The sequence below is a fragment of the Neovison vison genome, chromosome 6, assembly GCF_020171115.1.
Source record: "Neovison vison isolate M4711 chromosome 6, ASM_NN_V1, whole genome shotgun sequence".
In the NCBI taxonomy this organism is placed as follows: domain Eukaryota; kingdom Metazoa; phylum Chordata; class Mammalia; order Carnivora; family Mustelidae; genus Neogale; species Neogale vison.
In genome coordinates this window covers 214,080,001-214,100,481 of record NC_058096.1, presented here as the reverse complement: position 1 = coordinate 214,100,481, position 20,481 = coordinate 214,080,001, and the positions used below count along the sequence as shown (strand labels likewise).

The following is a 20,481-nucleotide window of genomic DNA, read 5'->3' as shown; positions in this document are numbered from 1 at the left end:
CCCGGCCAGCCTCACGTCACAGCTCCTACCTGTGCCTCGAAATGTCTCCATCCTGAAACACATCAAGCTGGCCGTGTCTTCCTCCATGCCCATGACTGTGGTTCCTGGAGGGCCCCCGTGAGTGTCAAGAGACACAAATATTTGGGGGAGCCCGGCTCCCTGAGATGAATGGCACTCCCTGAGATGCCACATTATGAAGCCAAAGGAAGCCTGGGTGGCGGGAAGCAGTTTGCCAAAAAGCAAAACAGAGTTACCACAGGACCCAGCCGCTCCGCTGCTGGCCGTAGACCCCAGAGATTTAAAAACAGAGACTCCAACGGGTGCCCGGAGGCCGAGGTGCCCAGCAGCAGGACCCATAATCAGCAAAAGGTGAAAACAAGCCCAGTGTCCCTCGACGGCTGAATGGATGAGTACAGATGGTCCGTCTGTGCACTGAGCTAGACAGGAGGCAGGCGTGAGATTTCTAGGATGATTCCGTGATGAGTGTTTTCCGGGGGTTTGTGCCCATTTTGCACATGAGAAAACGGGGGTGTGGGGAGGCAAGATCACTGTCCACGTAACGGACGTGAGCCTTGAAGCCCTGTCTGCCTGAAATGAAAGTTTTTCCCCCACTGGGATGCCTCTGCAATGGGCAGTCACTGAGGGTCTCCAGTCCTCAGTTTCCCCACCTGAAAACAAAGGCACTGGACGCATGGCTCCTCTACGTGGACGCCATATTGGGGACAATTTTGTCTCCCCCATCAAATCAGATGGTGTCCTCCAGCAGCTCTCCATCATTCTAGAATGAATCCGAAAACTTCTTCGTGGTCTGAGGGTCCCTAGATCCTCCTTCCCACCTCTCGTCTCTCTCCTGTGCGCTCACTCAGTCCTTCTGGCCTCCTAACTATCAGCCAAACACGCACCCCTGGTCCTGCCTCAGGGCCTTTGCATTTGCTACCCCTGGGCCTAGAATGCCAGTTTCACCCACTCTTTCTGTAGCTGCTGGTAGTAACCTAACCGAGCTGCCCTGGGGTCATTTCTGCAGACTTAAAGCCAGAAAGCAGATCCTCAGCGGGGGAACAGGAGGCCATGGGACAAGAGTGAGGGGCCCTGAGTAGCCCTCCTTAGGCAGGGAGAGAAGAAGCAGGCTTTGGAGTCTCAATTCCTAGCCCCTCAGCTTTGTGCTCTCGAGTGTGCTGCCAGTGAGTGTCCCACTCACTGGCCCTTAGCACATCATTGCTGCTGTCAGCCTTTGAGCCCCTTAGGGTCACCATCTCCTTGTCCTTGCAGAATAGGAACCTGAGGCCCAGAGGGATTTCTCAGAGACACACACTGATGCTAGGACTCCTACTCTGAGAGTCAGGGCTTTCCCTTCGCTGTGTGGGCCCTTGAGGCCAAGTTCAGTCCTATTTCATGAGGGAGGCAGAGGGACAAGGCAAATCTCATTGACCCATATTTCACCAATTCTAATTCTTTTTTTGGAGGAGAGGGAGGGTGGGGCAGGGTACATTTGTGGCCATTTGTGGCTCTGGGAAGAAACAGATATACCCTTCAAGTCCTGCCTCAGGGCCTTTGCACTTACTCTTTCCTCAGCTGGAAATTCTTTGCCTCTTTCTTCCCATGGCCAGCCACGATTGGTCCTCGGGATGTGTGACCATTCAGCAGACCTCACCCACTCCCTGGGATGGAGGGAGGACCCAGGGCCCTCATCCTGCTAAACACGTACTTGGTGACTTCTTTCAAATGAATGGGCTCCTCTCTGGGCCTTCACACACATTAGTAAATTAGGTGACCACATGGAACTAGGGGGCAGATGGATTTCTTGATGGGGCCCGGAGGTGAGGGGTGCATGAGGAAGCTCAGAGAGGGGAAGCCACCTGTCCAAGATCACACAGCAAGAAAGGCCAGAGTTCCTCAGAGTGGGACTGACGCAAATCCTTCCCCTGACTCCCCAAGACTGAAACCAGTGACCTGCGCCTCCCCACGGTCTCTCGCCTCCACAAATCCCCGGCTCTCAGCTGGGCCTTCCTGGCAAGTGTGACTGATTCTCTTAGCCTTGTGCGACATCCGCATGTCCTGCTTCCAAAGTTGGGGCTCACGGACTGACCCCCGCCCTGGGAGGGAATGAGGTGGAGGGAGAGGGCTGCACGTGGGGCTTCTGGGAAGGAGGAGGTGGTTCTGACTGGAATGCACAGGGAGAGGCAGGGATGAGCCTGAGCTGCAGGACTGAAGGGCAGTAGGGAGCCACGGAGGGACTGAGGCAGGCAGTGACCATCAGCTTTGTTCCCCGCCTGCCATGTGCTATGACATGTTTCCTCAGCTGTGACCCACAGTTGGGAGATGTCCCTCACTTTCCCTTCTGAGTGCTCACACCCTCCCCTGCTCTTCTCTTGGTTCCCTGAGTACGTTTCACCCCAGATTCCCAGATGGCGGGGGAGCCTGTTCCCTGGCTGGTTCGGACGGGGGCTCCCTGGGGGCAGAGACCAAATCCAGGCTGGCGCCACCCAAGGGAGCCACCTGCCTACCCCCCATCCTAGTCCCTGTAGACCAAGGAAGATGGGACAGGGGCAGAGACAGAGACCTGGCCAAGACCGTGCTCCCAGCCTGAGCCCTTTCTCCAGTTCCCGTCTCCCATATCACCCAACTTTCTTCCGGGATACCCCTTATTTTCTTTACTTTTCCATTAGGGTAAAATACACAGAACATGAAACTAACCACTGGAACTATTTTTGTATCCAATTCAGTGGTATTCAGCACATCAACACCATGGTGCAGCCAACCCCACCGTCCCTCTCCAGAACTTTCCTGTCTTCTCACACTCAAAATCTGCCCCTCCCCCAGCCCCCCAACTCTACTTCCTGCTTCAGTGGCTGTGACTGCTGTAGGGACCTCACATAAGGGGAATCACACAGTATTTGTCCTGCTGTGGCCGCCTGAGCTCCCTTCCCGTAACGTCCTCCAGGCTCACCCTTGCTGCGCCCAGGTCAGAAGTCCCGTCCTGTTTCTGGCTGCGTAATACTCCACGGTGCGGCTCGACCCCGTTCTGCCTTTCCCTTTGGCCCCTGCTGGACAGACACCTGGGTGACTTCTGCCTCTGGGCGACTGTGATGCAAATATCCCTTCGTGACCCTGCTTTCAATCGTGTGGGGATCTAAACAGACCTGGACCTGCTGGGTGCCCTCCCCCCGCCACCCTGCAACATCTTCTCTTGCAAGGCTTTGCTCAGAAGCTCAGAAATGCTTCTCTCTCCTGAGCAGCTCACCCGGGCGCCGCTGGGCCTGCAAGCGTCCCAGCACCGTCGGATCTCAGTCCCCCACCGGCTCGTGGCTGGCTCAGCCCCAGTTAGCCACATACTGGGCCTCAGTTTCCTCCTCTGTGAAACGGCAGGGAGGCGAGCGCTGCCCGTGGCCCAGTTTTGGGGGCCGCCCTAAAATTCAGGGCTTCACGGCAGCCCCACCGGGAGCTGGACAGGCCTGCGGTCGAGGTGCCGCTCACACCCGGCACGCCCGCCTGCCCACCGGCTCATCCTGTGCGCTGCAACGAGCACCCCAGCCTGCCAGGCCCCGAAGGCCCCAGGACGGCCTCCTCCAGGGGCAGCACCAGACCTGCAGGCCCTCCCCTGGGCTGGGGCCTGAGCTGGGCCAGGACCCAGAGACCGAGGCCGTCATGCGGGCTGATGCCCTCGGCTCTCCTTCGGAGGCCGTGGAGGCCGCTCGCTGGGACGGGCCAGCCAGGCTTCCTGGGTCTCTCAGCCCTCGGGAGCGGGCCACACCCCTGAGCCCCAATGGCCCCCACCGGCCAGGGCTTGACGCAGCTTTAACCTAGAACAGAATGAACAGGACATTCTCTGGACATTCCCTTTTCCCCCCTTGTCCCCGCACTGGCTTTTAGAAAAACATGTATTTTTAAAATATTTTATTTATTTGACAGAGATCACAAGTAGGCAGAGAGGCAAGCAGAGAGAGAGGAGGAACCAGGCTCCCCGCCGAGCAGAGAGCCCGACACTGGGCTCGATCCCAGGACCCTGGGACCATGACCTGAGCTGAAGGCAGCGGCTTTAACCCACTGAGCCACCCAGGCGCCCCTAAAAAAACATATTTTTAAGTACAGGGAGTCTATAGATCCACTCGCTGTAACAGACATGTCTAGAACACTCCACCAACAGGAGCGGAATACAGACTCCTCAGGGGTACACGGAACATTCCCAGGGATCGACCACAAAACCCACTTCGATGCACAGACGAGGTCTGAGATACTACAGAGCATGTTCTCTGACCACAGTGGAATGAAACTAGAAATCCAGAACAGGGAGAAATCTGGCAAACTCAGAAATGCATGGGAATTAAAGAAAAGAAATGCAGGAAAACCCCTTGGAGCCTTGATGAGCGAATCGAGGCAACAGGAGGTTTGTTGGAGGTGCTGAGCCCCCAAGCTCCGTGTTAGGTGAGGGGGAGAGGAATCCAGGTCTCGCCCAAGGGGCCTCAGTGTACCTGAGACTCATCTTACCTGCTGCACATCTGGGGTGCCTGTGAGCTCTCTGGGTGTCCCCTGGAGACTTCCCTTGGTCCCTGTGGGGTTGTAGCCCCCAGAGTGGAAGCCTGTCCTGACTCACACAGGTGAGCCCCCAAGCCCCCAAGAACAGCTTGTCAGGTTCCAAGGCTTCCAGCGGGGGGGGGGGCCAGTGGGGGTCTTCTTCTGAGAGCCTACCCCAGCCACCCAGACACACCCCTTCCTTGCTGTTCAGAATATGCTGGAAAGTCGCTCACTCAGCATTCCAGCCCCTTACAGGCAGCCAGCCTCCACCCACTGGGCCTCAACTGGCACCATGCACCCTCCACCTCCCATCCTAATCTCCAAGGTCCCCCTGCCCTACCCCCACTCACTTTCCCTCCTCCCCAAGTCCACATCTTTTTCAAGGCTGTTCCTCATGTGGAAAAGCCCCTCCCATGTTTCCATGGGACAAACCTAGTTCACCTTTCAAGGCCCAGCTCAAGTGTCACCTCCACTAGGAAGCCTGCCTTGATTTCCCCAGCAGGAGCCCTGCCCATTGTCATGTGGGCCAACCTAACCAGAGTGGGGGTGTCAGGACAGGTATCTGCCTCCCCTCATTCTACTGGGTCCGAGCAGCCAGCAGGGAGGGGTGTGTCTGAGTTGGGGGCCCTGGTTGGGAAGGGGTCACACCGTGACTGAACATAGCGGCTTTGCTTCCTGGTACTCATCAGGAGCAACACTCCAAATCCAGCATTTCCTGGGATGACAGGATTTCTTATCAACTCCAAGAGAGGCCAAGAGGATGCTAGGTAGTGTGTGGTACGCAGTGTGGACAGGCCTCGGAATCCGTGGCCCAGGTTGAAACCAGGTCTGGCACTCTCCTCCAGGCCATAGCTCTGGGCAACTGCCCGGCCAGCTGAGCCACACTTCCCCCCAGGCTGCTCAGAGCAGCAAATCGGAGAGTCATTTCATGCCACACCGTGGGAGCTCAGCCTGGGCTGTCCCATCCGCTCTGTCCCCCAGCATGGTTGGAATCCCATCTGGAAGGCCTCGGACAGGGCCCGGGAGCTGGCATGTCTACAGCGCCCCAGGGACTGGCTTGGCCATGCGCGGGCCACACTGTGAGGCACGCGGCTCGAAATTGTCACAGTCATTCAGGAAATAGTTCTGCGCCCGCCAACACCAGCCGCTGCTCTCAAGGGCTGCCATCCTGCCTTCTCCAGCACGTCCTGATGGCCCTCCGCCTCAGTCACCCCTGATTTCAACCCTGACCCCAAGTTGGCCTTTTGGGGACTGTCCCAAGGCTAAAAAGCACACTCCTCCGCCAAAACTTGTGTCTGCGGCCTCCGGGTTCTATGATGTTCCCAGAGCAAGGAGGAATCCAGCCAGCCCCGTCCCTCCGCTTGGCTGGAAAACATGCCCAGAGAAGCCAATCCTGACTCTCCAGGGGAGAAATCTCCACATTCCCGGTGTGTTTCCGTTGAACCCCAAACCTCAAAGACATCCTGATGTCTCATTTCCTCAATGCGGCCCCGGGGTGACAGGCCAGCGTGCCGGGGGCTCGTGGTTTCGTTTTGAGTCATGCAGAGGTTTGTCGAAGGAAAAGTTTCTTATCTCAAAAGTTGTTACATCAAGCACAGCCGGTTCCCACCAACCCTGTCTCCCTGCGCGCGTGCGGGTCTCTGCAGGGACCAGCTCTTCCTGGGTCTGGGCTTTGGGGGGGGACGAGGCAGGGGCTGCGGGCGCTGGACAGGGCTGAGCTGGGCTCCTGAGTTCACCCTTGTGGCCTGTGGCTCTTGGTCTTGATCTCCTCGGCTGGCAAAGCAGGGGCCTTAGCAGCTGCCTGGGCCGGGCTCCCTCTGTGGGACAGGGCGTGCCCATGCCAGGCACATAGTAAGTGCTCAGTGAAGGAATGGGGGCCGTTGTTAAGAAAGAGATGGGGAAGCTTCAAAGGAGCAAGCCCACTCATTTTATTTATTCAGTAATTTATTTTTAAAGATTTATTTATTTATTTGGCTGGGGGTTAGACGGAGAGAGAGAGAGAGAGAGAATCTCAAGCAGACAGCCTTCTGAGCCTGGAGCCTGATGCAGGGCTCGATCTCACAACTCTGAGACTATGATCTGAGCCAAAACCAAGAGTCAGAGGCTTAACAGACTGTGCCATGGAGGCGACCCCCACCCCTACCCGTTCTATTTAATTCCGGGGTCTCTGGGACGTGGGATCAGGGGAGGGGGACTGCCCCAACGTCCGAGGCAACTGTCCCACCCCTGAGTGACTTCTGCGCGGGGAAAACTCTGAGGGTCCCGATGGAAGCTCACAGAGGGGGTGTGAGGGTGACCTTGCACTGGTCCTTTCTGAGGACAGCCTGAGATGCCTCTGAACCCCGTCAGGGTGCCTTCTTAAGTGGGAGGGTCTCCTGCAAGGTCTTTGCCCAGAGCAAACGGTTTGGCAGTTGTGGGCTTGCTCACTGAAGAAACAGTCGGGACCCTCACTGCAGCGACATCCGTTAACAGCCAATAAGTAGAAAGAACTCCAGGGCCCATCGAAGTATGGATACACACACACACAGTGGGGCCTCCACGCAGCGGAATCGTGTTCAGCCATAAAAAGGACCGAAGTCCTGACACATGCTACAAGATGGGCGAACCTTGGAAACGTCGTGCTGAGTGAGAACGGCCAGACGCAAGGTCACATGGTGCGTGAGCCCATCGACACGAAACGTCCAGAACCAGCAGATCCCTAGAGACAGAAGGCAGGCTGGGGGTCACCAGGGGCTCAGGGAGGGAGCTGGGGGGGGTGACTGCTCGTAGGGATGGGGTGTCCTCTGCGGGGAGGGGAATGGAATGTTCTGGACCTGGAGGTGATGGCTGAACAACACTGGATGTACTAAGCGCCTCTTCATTGTTCACTTCCAGTGGTTAATTTCATGTTCTGTTTATTTCACCTCAAGAAAAACAAAAGTATTTTTTGAAAGAAAATGGGAACAGAGGTTTCGATTGTGAAATGCTATCATTTTTTAAAAACCTCATTTGTGAATATAAAATAAAATTTGGGGGGCGCCTGGGTGGCTCAGTGGTTAAATCCTCTGCCTTCAGCTCAGGTCATGATCTCAGGGTCCTGGGATCGAGCCCCGCATCAGGCTCTCTGCTTGGCAGGGAGCCTGCTTCCTCCTCTCTCTCTGCCTGCTTGTGATCTCTGCCTGTCAAATAAATAAATAAAATCTTTGAAAAAAAAAAAAATTTGGACCCAGTGTCTCTGCTCTTCATGGATAAATGGAAAACAAGACATGACAAGCCTCAAGCCCGACAGGGCTTCCAACTCTGCTTTGCTGACAGGAACATCCACACCTCTCTTAACAACAGACAACAGGCACACAGAAAGGGTAAGTTCAAAGTCCTTTTATCCATTTCATTAAGGTAATACTGTATAGAACTCCACATAGACGTGTATCATTGGATATAGGAGTGATGGCCAGCAAAACAATAGATTTTCCATTTTGTGGTTAAAAAAAATTCCTTTCAGCCCCTACATTTGTCAGCCTTCGGGCAAGATGGCAAAGAGAGTCCCTAATATGGAGAGTGGGGGGAATCAAAACAATGGTATGACCTTGACATTGTCATTGGATTCACAGAAGGAGCCATTCTTACTTCACATAATTTCCTTTTCAACATGTTGACTCTAAAACTTATGGGGAAACAGGGAGGGGACGTCTGGTTTAATGGTGTTGCGAACAATGTGGCATTTCATTTTTATTCTTCCAAAGAATGCCACCTGCACCCCAGAGAAAGATAGAAATCAAAAACTGTTCAGGCCTCATAAAAATAAACTCAGCCGGAGCCCCATAAGGGCAGAAAGAATGTCAGGCTCTCCGCTGCTTCCCCAGGTCCCAGCTCAGGCCCTAGATCTGGTGTGGCAAACTATAGCCTGAGGGCCAAACCTGGCCCCCCATATGTTTTTGTAAATAAAGTTTTATTGGCAGGCAGCCGTGTGCAATCATTGACATAGAGTCTCGGGCCACTTTTATACAATAATCGCAGACTTAAGTGACCATATGGCCCTAAAAGCCAAAAAGATTTCCTATCTGGCCCCTTACAAAAAGTCTACTGACCCCTGGTCTAGTACAGTGTGACAGTAAACGTTTGCAGGATTAAATCTGATTAAAAGTATGTTGGCTGCTGGCAGCATCTTCTGTTTCTGGAAACACAACAGCGTTTGAGGGCATTTGGTTTTTGAGGAAATGCAGCAGATCAACTTGGTACGGGGGCTCCTAAGAGAAAATGACAAGTGATGCCCAGCAAGAAAGAGCCCCCGGCCCCAGGGCTCAGACAGAGTGGTCAGTCCCTGACTCTCAGGTAATGGGAGGGAGGGGACTCAGTGCAAATGGACTCCACGTCCTTTAACTGACTCTAAGTGGGAAGAATTTTCTAGAACAAGTTTCACAGCCACTGCAGGCCCTCTGTGAAGGCCAGGTGAGGAGTCTCACGGCCTTTCTTAAACCCCGATCGATGCCTTGCCGAAGTCTCTAGTCTGTCGAGGGTCCCAAGACGGTCCACAGCAGCACGGAGGACCCATGGCCTGTCTCGTGGGGAGGCAACGGCCGTTGCCTGATGGAAAATTCCTGCTTGTTGGCTCAACCACGCTTCCAAGCCAGAAATGTAGTTCAGAAAATACACGTGGCACTACCCCAGGAATTGGGGTGTCACGTCGGCAAGACAACAGGAGCAAAACCAGGGCTCCGAGCGGTCGGTTGGATATAAGACAGGCAGCTCAAGACAGAGAAGACGAGCTGCTGGAAATGTGACAAGCGTGCTGAGGAAGAAGTACACAAAAGTGCCCCACGCAGGGCTTCCTCCCACACCGGGGCCCGTGGGCCTGGGGGACAGGGAGACCGTCCCCAAGGGGCGGGGGCCCTCCAGCCCAACATCAGTTTCCTGCTACCTCCTCTGAACCACTTTCTTGGGCCCAGTCCCTGCTTGAGAGAGAGAGAGAGAAAGGACAACTCAAAAATGTGACCCGGAAAATGACAGAACGTCCCCTGTGCGGGCCAGACGCACTCCTCCGCTGGGCGGGCCGGGTGGAGGCAGGCGGCCGGGCTGGCTGGGGCAAGCCATGAGGCTCAGAGGACCATGGCACAGGTGAGGGCTCTGGGGCCTCAAATATACGCCTGGAAAGACCCCAAAGACCAGGAAGGACCTCCAGGAGGCCGGGGATCCCAGGAATTCTTCCTGGGCTGGGAGGGATGTGCTCCGCGGGGATGTCTTGGTCATGGGCGTGAAGAGACGCCCCATCCCCGGGCTCGTGTCCTCCAGCTCCTCGGATGGAAACTGCAGGAACGTCCTATGCCCGCATGCCAAGCCATTTCCAGTAAGTCCGCTTGTCGGCTATAAAAATAACCACGGGTGAGGTGGTGACAAGCCCATGATTCAGTCCAGCCATGCCACACAGGGCCAGTGGCATCTGTCCCCTCGAGTGGAAAGTCCCCTGGCCGAGCCTCGGCATGGAAGGCGGCACTGGGATAAAAGCACCATTTGCCTGGGCGTCGGCCGATGACGGACTTGGTCTGCCCAAGGTACTCGGCCACTCGAGCCCCCTTCTCTCCAAAGACCTTCACACAATCTCAGGGATTGTGTCCCTGCTCCCCCAGTCCGATCAACGTCCTTTATGGAGAACGAGGCTCCCTTCGTAAGCAATCGTGTGCGGTAGCTCGTTAGCTAGGATACACAGACTCCCTGCTCCGCACACTCCCAGGGAACGATACGCCCGGCTCTCAAAGTGCAAAGCAATCACAATTGTAGCAACCAGAGCCTCAATCATAACCACCCGACGCAGTAATAACAAAACCCACTACTACTGGCTGCGGGGAGGGGGAGATGGGGAGTTGTTCCATGGGTATGAAGTTTCAGTTTTGCAAGATGAAAACGTTCTAGAGAGCTGTTGCACAACAATGCAAAGATAGTCAACGCGACCGACTTGGACACGAAAAATGGTTGAGATGCTAAGTTTTGTTAGGTGGGGCTTGGGGTTCTTTTTTTTTTTTTTAAAAAAAAACCACAATTAGCTAGATAACAAAACAACCACTACTACTGTGGGTCCTGCCACCTTCAGCATCTAGAATGTGCTGGAGAATTTGCTATGGATTCTCACAACAGCCATGAGAGGGAGAGTTATTATCCTCAGTTTACAGAGGAGGAGAAAGGACTCCAAGGGGTGAATGAGAAAGGACTCCCCAGATCTGTAAAGAGGGGAGCTGGATGGACACCAAGTCTGTCTGACTCAAGGCTGTGTCCTTCCCAGCGCACCCCGGGTCTCTTCACACCGCTGTGTCTTCCCCGGTCTCCCTCAGGGGAAGGAGTCCTAGGTCTCTTATCCTAGGATCTAGAACCGGAAAGGAATCGGGAGTTCCGGGCTACCGTGCTGTTCCCTTAGAACCAGGATCCTCGCTTCCTTTACAAAGTGTGTTTATGGCTGAACAATGGCTACATCTCATCTTGGGTCTTTTTTTGGCTCTTGGAATGGAAACTCTGCCCTTCGTCTTTAGTACAAAGAAACAATATCACAGCAGTCCACTATCTCAAAAGTCCTTATGCTCTGGTCCTCAGGAAGGGTCTCTACCCGTGGGTTGAAGGTCAGCATAGGAAAACCATCACAAGGTCACAGAAACTTGGTCATATATGAAACTTGGCTTTCTTGTAATGTACTAGGTATTTTAAAGTTTATATCACAATACATATTATTCATAAGTATTATCGACACAATGTATTGATATTGATAATGTTATATATACTATATGTCATAAGAATATTGTTATATATAATAGTCTATTATATGTCAGGCTACTAATTATATAATAGTATTATTATATGTATGTGTAATAAATGTATAAGAGTACACACACACACACACACACACACACATTAGTTATTTAAGCATTTCCCCCTGAGCTTTCAAATACTTATTAAGACTGGAAAAATATTTTTTCAATTTTTTTAATGCATGGGAAAATATTTTTATTGACATACATTTGACATATAGCATCACATACATTTGTACATTGTGTGAATGTAAGTTGTACATGTTAACTTGATACACATATATTATGATTCCCACTGTACCAATACACAGCACCTCTCTCACATGACTTAATCGTAATTTGCTTTTAGTGTCTGGAATAATTTCTAGTCTCTTATCAAGTTTGGTGATCATAATACACCGCTGTTGTCTACATGTGCACAAAATATTCTAAGCAAAGACGAGGCTAAGGGGATGATTTCTATTTTTCTCTTTTATGTTACCCGGAATCCTAAAATAGGTGTCTTTCTGGAGACTTGAATAATAATCTTCAGACTTTTAAAGCTGGGAAGGTCCTCCACTAGTGGTCCGGCCCCATGTCCGCAGCCAAATGAGGAAAGTGAGTCCCAGAGCACTTAGGTAGCATGCTCAAGGTCATGAAGCAGAATGCACACAGCACAGCCGCCAGAAAGCAAATCAAAGGGATATTTAAAAACCCACTAAACATAAACACAACGCGAGCCATGCAAGCCCACATCACGTAATTTCTTTGGAATAAGCTGGTGATAAGGATCACATTTCCCTTTATGTTTTTTCCAACAACAGCTCATGATACAATTTGTACAGCTCCTGGTAACTTTTACTGGGGAAAATTTGGGGAAAAAAGAAAACAAAACAAAACAAGACAAAAAGGTCCATGTTTCAAAGGAACCAGATCTGATAAGGGGGCAGAAATATTTACTCCATTATTTCAAGAGGCAGGTTCTTTGTTTCTGGGATGCTTCCTGTTTTAAAAATAGCTTTCCACAACTGTTCCAGGACTAGGATGTCCTTTTAAATGAAATTGGCTTTGAAGATGCAATTCCATTTATTAAGAGAAAGTTGCAGACCATCAATCACCTTTTTGCAAAAGGCTGCTCAGACCAGGTATCCCGGACCCTTGGGTTCTGATCCTGCTGCACCCGGAGCTGGGTCGCGGGCCCATGAGGAGGTGGGAAAACAGCTGCGACAAGTGGGAGCCGCGGTGGGGGGTGGGGGGTGGAGGGGTGGGGACACATCCTAAGGGGACAAAGACTTCCAGCCACGGGGTTAACATTAGTGACGTCACCACTCATGTGCAGGATATGATGAAGGGAAGGAGGGTGTGACTCTGAGTTCTAGGTGTGATCGCAGCCTGGTGCTGTATGAGAAGGTGCCCACCTTTCGAGTGACGTGTACTTGAATGAGGAAGGTTGAAAGGACATAGGGACGAAACTGCCTTCCAGCCTGTCTGCCAAGGGCTCGGAGCAAGGAAGGCGGCAGAATCTGGCTGGCAGCTGTCAGTGAGCGATGCACATAGGGGTGGGGCGGGAGGAGGGGAGATTTGTGGTTCTCTTCTCGCGGCTGTTATGTTTGGAGATTTTCCTCATCAGCGCTTTCAACCTGGACACTGTTTTTCAGGAAAGGATGTGCGTGTTCCTCGCCAAGGAGGAGGCAGAGAGCGCCTGTGGGCATGGGGATGGATCGGTGGATTCGAGGCCGATGATTTGCACAGCAGATGTGTGTGTGTGTCTGTGTGTGTGTGTGGGGGGGTATCCCTGAGTGTGTGTATGAGGCTGGGGAAAAAGGAAAACAGGATTTAAAACTGGCTCATAACCTTTTGGGGGTGAGAGGGGAGGTGGTCTGGGAGCTGCTGAGGACGGAATGAAAATGTCACGGACACCCTCCGCAAGAAAAAAAAAAAACCCAAAACACACAAGAAAACCCAAAAAACAAAAAACAAAAAAAACCTAACGACCCAAGAAAAATCCACAAATGTATTCTCAGGGGTTCAAGGGTTCCCAAAAGCCCACGGCACCCTCCCCCCACACCCCGGGACTAAGTCAGCGCACAGCCCTCCTATTTAAGACATAAGGAGACACTTTCTGTACCTTTTCTAGGCACAGTGCATAAGTAAAAAAGCAGCAGGCAAGAAAAAACAAACTTTTCCTACGGCCAGCAAAATGCTGAGCCACTGACCCTTGGGGCTTCAGGGCTCTGGGCAAATGAGTACAGGCATCGAGCCTCAGTTTTCCCATCAGGACAATGCGCCTTCACCCTGCCTGCCTCACCCGCAAGGTTGCTCTAAGGTTGGAACCAAAGGATGGAGGTTGAATCCCTCCAGACATGGTATAGTTTTCACTGTATGCTCAAGTGCGCAGCCGTGGGCACCTTGGGGAGTGAAGCACAGTGACCTCCCCCAGAGGACACACGATGGTCCCACCTCAGGAGGAAGCCTTGGGAATCGCCTCCAGACATGTTCTGGAAGCTGCTCACACCCTTTCAGAGAGGATGAGGGGTCCGTCAGAGCTCAGAAAGCCCACAGGCTTCACGAGAGGCCCCAGGCCCACAATACTGCTAATGACAGAGTGAGGCCATCTCGTGGGCACCGGGGGACCCCGTGCCCTCTGGGACTTCAGAGGCCTCTCGTCCATCACCTGGAAAAGAAAGGTTTCCGAGGGCCCTGACTGTCCAGGGTGCCCCCACATTCCCTACCCCGTCATGAAACCTCCATTCATGGCGTTCTCCCGGTCTCACGGGTTACCACCCTGACAGGAGTGTGTGTCCCAAAACACCTGGGCCCGAGAAGCTGCCTTTCTAAAGTCCATCCGTCTCAGATGATGGTCCGTGTCAGCGACAGACAGCGTCGATGATGGAACCCACGTCACCTCTGTGCTCCGCCCCTGCCTGTCACCCCAAGTCCCAGACAAGCCAAACCCGGGGCCATGCTGGGAGACCCCTGCCCAGTCCCCTCCACAATGTCACAGTCAGCAAAAAAAATGCAAGTCTGAGAAACCCGCCGGGAGGAGCCTGGGGAGGAGAGACCACTGCACACACAGCGGGGTCCTGAGACAGACGAAGGTAAAAGCACTGAATAAAGGGTGGCCTTTAATAAGAATTTGTCGATATTGGTTCACGAACTGTAACAAAGGTACCACAGTAACGTTACGATGTTAAACACAGGGGAAATTGTGCGGGGGTTTGTGGGAACCCCTCTGTATTATCTGTGTGATCTTTTTCTGCAAATCTGAAACTGCATCTAAAATGCAAAGTTTATTAAAATGTAAAATGGAGTTCATAAACACCTGTTTTGGGATTCCCTGGCTGCAATGCAGCCGAGAGGCAGCGTGCAGGGGGCGGGGGTGAGCAGCCGGCCTTGGTGCGCAAAGGGCTGCAGACCTTGGCCCAGAGGCACAGGACACTGAAAAGGAACTTTCCCAAAGAAGGGTCTCGGAGTCCAGCCCCACCAGACGAGGCTGGGGCTGTGTCCCGAGACTTCGCATCAGAGCGGATCCTGACGGGCAACCGTCTGGGCCTGTTTAGTCCTCGCGTCCCCATGTCGTCCCCTTCCAAACCTGCACGGGCTGGGGGTCTGAGGCTCTCTGCCGCCCTTCCGTTCCCAGGCTGCTTGGGTTCGAAAGATTTACCATCTTTATCGGACAGAAGTTGGCCTGGAGTGCCTCAGTCTCCCTGGGGTTAGTGAGACACAAGGCTGGGACCAGCTCTGCAATGTCCTGGGCCACTCCTGAGGTCGTCCCCACAGTCACGCCCAAGCTTCCGGAATGTTCTAGGGGAATTCAGCTACATCTTGGCGGGAAACTGTCCCGCCTCCCGGTTCTGACTACAGGTTTCCCGGTATGAGGACCGCCCGGAGGCCTCGCCCCCTCCGTAGACCAGGCCTCAGTGGACGGTGCAGGAATCTTTCTTCAAACTGCAGGGCCCTGACAAAGGGCCACCGCTCTAGTGACAGTGGGACTACAACCAGCCATTTCAGAAACATTCTGTATCCTGGGGTGCCGGGGGACCCCTAGAAACTTCCCCCAACTGGCTCTGTGGCCCTCGAAGCTACTCAAATACTTAGGATCGAAACAAGAACGTTCCATCCGCTTGTCCACCCGCTGCGGGGCCGGTTCGCCTCTCTGATGCCACGTGTGAGTGTTAATGCGAGGAAAATAGTATTTGAATGAAAGGGGGGGAAATAGATTGTTTTGTATTAAAATATTTTATATTAATCATTCAAACTTAATTTTATACAACGAATGCATACATCGCCCAGATGTCTGTCTCGGAAGGGGGGCGTCGAGGAGACCCGGGGGTGGGAGCGCCCGGGCGCCGGGACGAGCAGGAGATGAGAGGCGAGAAGTCACCGCGCTCCCTCGCCTCGTCCTGTGCTGCGAATGGAGGAAGAGCCGGTGCTGTCACTCGACGGGGACATCACCGCGGAGAGCAGGATCTGCGACAGCGGCGCCTCTCCGGGCCTCTCTGCCAGGCAAGCCCCCAGAGCCCAAGGCCCTCTGACCAGCGAGTCCTTGACTTAACAGTGGCTGTGACAGGTCACAACGTGAACGGGGACCGCTGAGTGTGTGTGTGTCTGTGTGAGTGTGAGTGTGTGTGTGTGTGTGTGTGTGTGTGTGTGTGTGCAGACTGGCTGGAGTTTTCTCCTTCCGCAGAACCGCCCCTGGGGCCGTCCCCCCGTGCGCTGGTGGCCGGGGCCGGGCGCCTAGGCGGCAGGCATGTCAGCCTTGCTGAGCGCGATGGCCAGCTCCAGGTCCTCCTGCTCCTGCCGCCGCAGCCGCGCCAGCCTCTCCTGCTCTGCCTTCTCGCTCTCCCGCTTGGCCCAGGCCAGCTGCTGCTCCTCATTGCCAAACTGCAAAGGAAAATGGAGGTTGGGTTACTGGGCCCAGGAGCTGCAACCCGCCGCTTGGGGTGGCGCCAGGGCATGGGCTCGCCTGGCGCGCGCTGTCCGGGCACAGGGAAATGCGATGCTGGGGTGCACCGGGCGGGGGGTGGCGAGGGGAGGGCGGCTGCCTGGTGTGCACGTGAAAAACCAGAAAACGCCAGAAGCCCGTGTCTTGGTGGGGAGTGGGGAGGGGACACGCACGGCCCAGTCCTGACCCACAGTCACATGCACCAAGAAACAGGGCTGAGTCTGCCCCAAGCTACCGCCTTGGACCTCAGAGAAGCTAGCCGCCCGGCCCTCCGCAGGGAACCAAAGCAGGCAAGGCTGGGCATCCGTCTGGGGAGGCGGAGGGCTCCTGCCCGTCCCCGGGTCAGAGTCTGAGGCTTCGCGGGGGTGTGAGCAGGGAGCCCCACTCGGCCTCCTCTCCGGGCACAGCAGGGGTGTCTGTGAGGGCGGCCGTGGAGCAGAGGTCAGCTGAACCGAGGAGCTCAAACAGCAAACCGACAAGGCCTGGGCCTCGATGACAGGCCGATCACACCAGCGGGTGGCAGACGCTGGGACTGGAGAGCTCCGAAACGCACATGGCGCTGCGTTTCAAATGTGCGCGGACAAGCCAGTCTTGAAACGTGGCATCGCCACCCCAGCCACAGCCCAGGGAGCTCCGGGCCCGCGAGGAGCCTCCTCGTACTTGGATGTTTATAGGAGCCCTGGCATTTACGCTGCCCATGTGTCCAGGAGTTCTTGACGTCTTTTCCCAATAGGTCCAATTAAAAAAAAAACAAAACAAGGGAGAAAACCATTTTGATACCAAGATGGGTGGTTTGTTTCAAACCATTCAAGGTACCTTAGCTCTACCGAAAGAAAAGCAAAGCTCGATGTCACATGCTCTTCCTCAGGTATAGGCCTCTGGTTCCCCTGCGGGCCCTAATCACACGCCCCACACCCCTGAGCAAAGCTGCGGCCTCTCCTCCCAGCACTGGCTCTGCGGGCTCTCTGCTAAGCACCGGGTGACACCAAAGAAAAGAGGCGGGCCAGCCTCTGAAAGGCGCCCCTTGGAAGCAGACAGACAGACAATCCTGACCTGACACAGGCTTCGCAGAGGCCCAAACAGACCCCACCGCGAGCACTGGGGAAGGAAGCACGACAGGAATGCCCGCTACTTCTGCACACCTACTGGGCCTGAGTGACAACCTGGAATGGAAGCTCCTTCGACAGGTGCGGATGCAGAGAGAGGCCTGGGGAGAGAGGCGGTGCCTACAGAGCCCGGGCCCTCAACAGGCTGGACTTTCTCTGGGTCTGGGTCCGGGTGGAGGGGTGCAGCTCTGCGGGGTGAGAGGGGCTGCAAGCAGCTTGTGTGAGGGGCGGTGGGGGTGGGGGCGCTGGAGGGAGCCTGGCCTGGACCACATGTGGCCTGGAGAAGGAGGTGGGGCAGGAGAGGAGGCCTCCCTCCGCTGGGCCTAGGGGCTTAGGAAGGGACGGGTACGGGGTCAGCATGAAGAGGAGCCGTCCCCAGGAAGAAAGGCCCAGTCCCAGTTTCTTAGAAAAACTACCCAGGAAAACGTTCAGGGCCTGATGGATCTCCAGGTAGGACTCCCTGGAATCTGGTCCGCGCCCCTCCTGTTTCCATCACAGAAAGCCTCCACCCCCGCACTCTCTGGGGGATTTTCCAACACCTCATCAGGAGACAAACAAGGAAAAACCCACAAATACTGACAGAAACAGCTTCCCAGTACAGCGGGCAGCAGCGAGAGGGGACAGCGGGGCTGACAGGGACCTCGCCCTCTATCAGCCCAGAGGAGGGGAGGGTGAGGGCTGATAAGTAATGGCCAAGGCAACCCGGCCACAGCCTGGAAGCCAGGCCAGAAGGGCTGAGCGCAGCGGAGGCCACAAGGCCGCGCCCCGATTCCACCCAGCCCCAGAGTCTCGGGATGTCCCTGCAGAGCCTCCTGCTCAAGGGGTCCCCGTTCTGAAAGGAAATGTGCTGACAGGAACATTCCAGATGCCTTCAGAGCAGACCGGGGTGGGGCCAGCTTCCGGATCAGGTCTGGAGACTCGCCCCAGGCTTGGGATTTGCGCACACTTGAGAAGCAGGCTGGAGCTCAGGGTCTGAGAGAGGACCTGGAGGAGGAGGGTTGCTCGAGGCTCCCCCTGGGCCTCCAAGCAGCAGAAGAGCATATCCTGGCGCCAGGCGGGGGGGACCCCCTCAACTAGTCCACTCTGGTCCTCCGACCCGCATGCACAGTGACAACCAGAACCTGGGGCGCCCGTAGGCACAGCCACCCCTCCAGGAACAGCAGGTGACTCCTGCTTCACCCCTGCACCGTCCTGGAGCTGAGACACAGGGCACAGAATGCTGCCTCCCGTGGCATCTCCTGGGCGGTCTTCCTCCAGCAGCCTCTCAGCAGAAACCCGGGGTTCGGACGGCTGTGCACCCGAGGGCACCCGGGGCGACTCCTCACTGGGCCTGAGGCTTCCGGGCCAGGGGACACTCGCAGCCCCCTCCCGCTGGCTCACTCCCGCTGCTGGGAGAGTCGTGCCGAGCTGTCGGACGACGCCCGGCATGGCACATCCCATTGGAGAGTCGCTGTGCTCTTCACGCAGCCTTCCGGAAAAAGGAGCCATTTCGCTACCCTATAAAGGCCACTTCCTAATAAACACATTTGCCTGAGACAGAAAGTCTTGTTTTTAAAGAAATCTCGGAGACATTTCCTGTGAACAGCTACAAGCACAACTGACCCATTGATGGAAACTCGGGGCTCGTAAACGAGAGGCTTCCAGAAGGGCAGGGCTAGGGCGCCAACGGGGGGGCTGCCCACGTGTGTGCCGTTGGCTTCCCTGAACTCCGGCGCAGGCCACGCGGCTTGTGCATGGCTACCGGCATGTCCTGGTAGCACTGGAGGACACGGGCACTGAAGGAGTCACAGTGCCGATCCGCCGGGCAGCGAGAGACCTCTCCGTGTGCACGTAGGGAAACGCAAACACACGGCCTGAGGGCCCCACTCTGACCTGTCCTGAGTTAGCACAAACCTCCGAGGTCCGGCAAACCAGAAACCACTGGCCAAGGCCTGGGTCCCCGGATGCCACAAAAACACAAAGGCATCCCAGGCGCCCTAAGGTGGCAGAGGCCGGCCATTTCTGCATCGCTGTATGACCGAAGGGGATGAACCAAGCCTGTCAGGTGTCCTGCCTCTCCCACACCTCAACCCCTCAGAGGGGCCAAATTCCGCAGTCGGGGGCTTCCTCTGGAAAAACTGGGGCATCCGGAGCAGGAAAAGGGATTTTCAACAAAAAATAGCAGCAAGGCTACAAATGCGGCAGAACCTGATCCCTCACCAGGAAACTAGATGATTCGATACTGAGGTTGTTTCTGGAATGACCAGAAACACTGGCCAAATGACAGCTTAAAACCCCGTTGTTGTTTTAGATATTCTCCCCCAACAGCTCCCAGGGGTGGGGCGGGGCACAGAAACAGAACCACGCATTTCAGAAAGCACAGCCATTTCTCCAAATTCCCAACCGCCTCTACTTACCCCTCTTGCCTACCCAAAACAAGAGTGCCTGCATCCTGCGTGAATAGCTCTCTTTTTCTCCTCAGCGTTTTCTATTTATTTTTCCACCCAAACACAAACGCAGTACTATTCAAGAAACCGTAGATAGAGCGCGTTTTGTTTCGGGCTTTTATTAATACCGTCGCCGTTGGGATCCGTCCACAGCGTGCACCGGCTGTCGGCAAAATCGAGCTAAGTGGAGTCGTAAAACATTTACAGGTCGCCGACGGCCGGGACCGCACCAGCGTCTTACGTGACCGCAGTGATGCCACAAGGCAGCTAAGCACGAGGCAGATTTGGGGGAGAATCGGGCGCTCGCCGGGCACCGCGAGGCCAGGATTGGTTTTAAGGACAGATGTTCTAGGAGCTGGAGCATCTAGCAGACAACGAATCTCCCACCAAACCAGGAAACAAAGCACTCTGCAAATTCGAACGTAAAAAGTGTGCCACAGGCGGTGCAACCGATTCTGCGAAGACAACACCTGAAGCTCTCTGAGAACAAGGTTCTTGGTACCGAGGAAGGTACTGGAAACACCCCACGTGACTGCGTTTTGCAATCCGGAATCTTTTCGGTACCCCGAGAAAACAAGGGCTGGGCTTTCCAGGGCCCAGGATTAGCTTCAGAAAAGACACGTCACTTTGCTAAATGGCTCCGCGAGGGTCTGCGTTTGGGTCTGGCAAAGGGCAAAGGCCTTCAGAGCAGTTGTTCTAGGCTCGATTTCCTTCCGTCGTAGCTGGGGACTGAAATAAGTTCT

General features: G+C 54.8%; 1 protein-coding gene across 3 annotated transcripts in view; it reads right to left on the bottom strand.

Annotated features, from left to right (window-relative positions):
• Window positions 1-14,279: 14,279 nt before the first annotated feature.
• Window positions 14,280-20,481, bottom strand: part of EPS15L1 (epidermal growth factor receptor pathway substrate 15 like 1) — a 95,132-nt gene continuing 88,930 nt past the window's right edge. The window contains exon 24 of one of the 3 annotated variants that reach the window (XM_044254011.1): window positions 14,280-16,145. In XM_044254011.1, coding sequence (XP_044109946.1) covers window positions 15,999-16,145 — 147 coding nt within the window. In that variant the 3' untranslated portion in view covers window positions 14,280-15,998. The remainder of the gene's footprint in view (window positions 16,146-20,481) is intronic. The other 2 variants (XM_044254006.1, XM_044254007.1) reach the window with 2 other exon arrangements.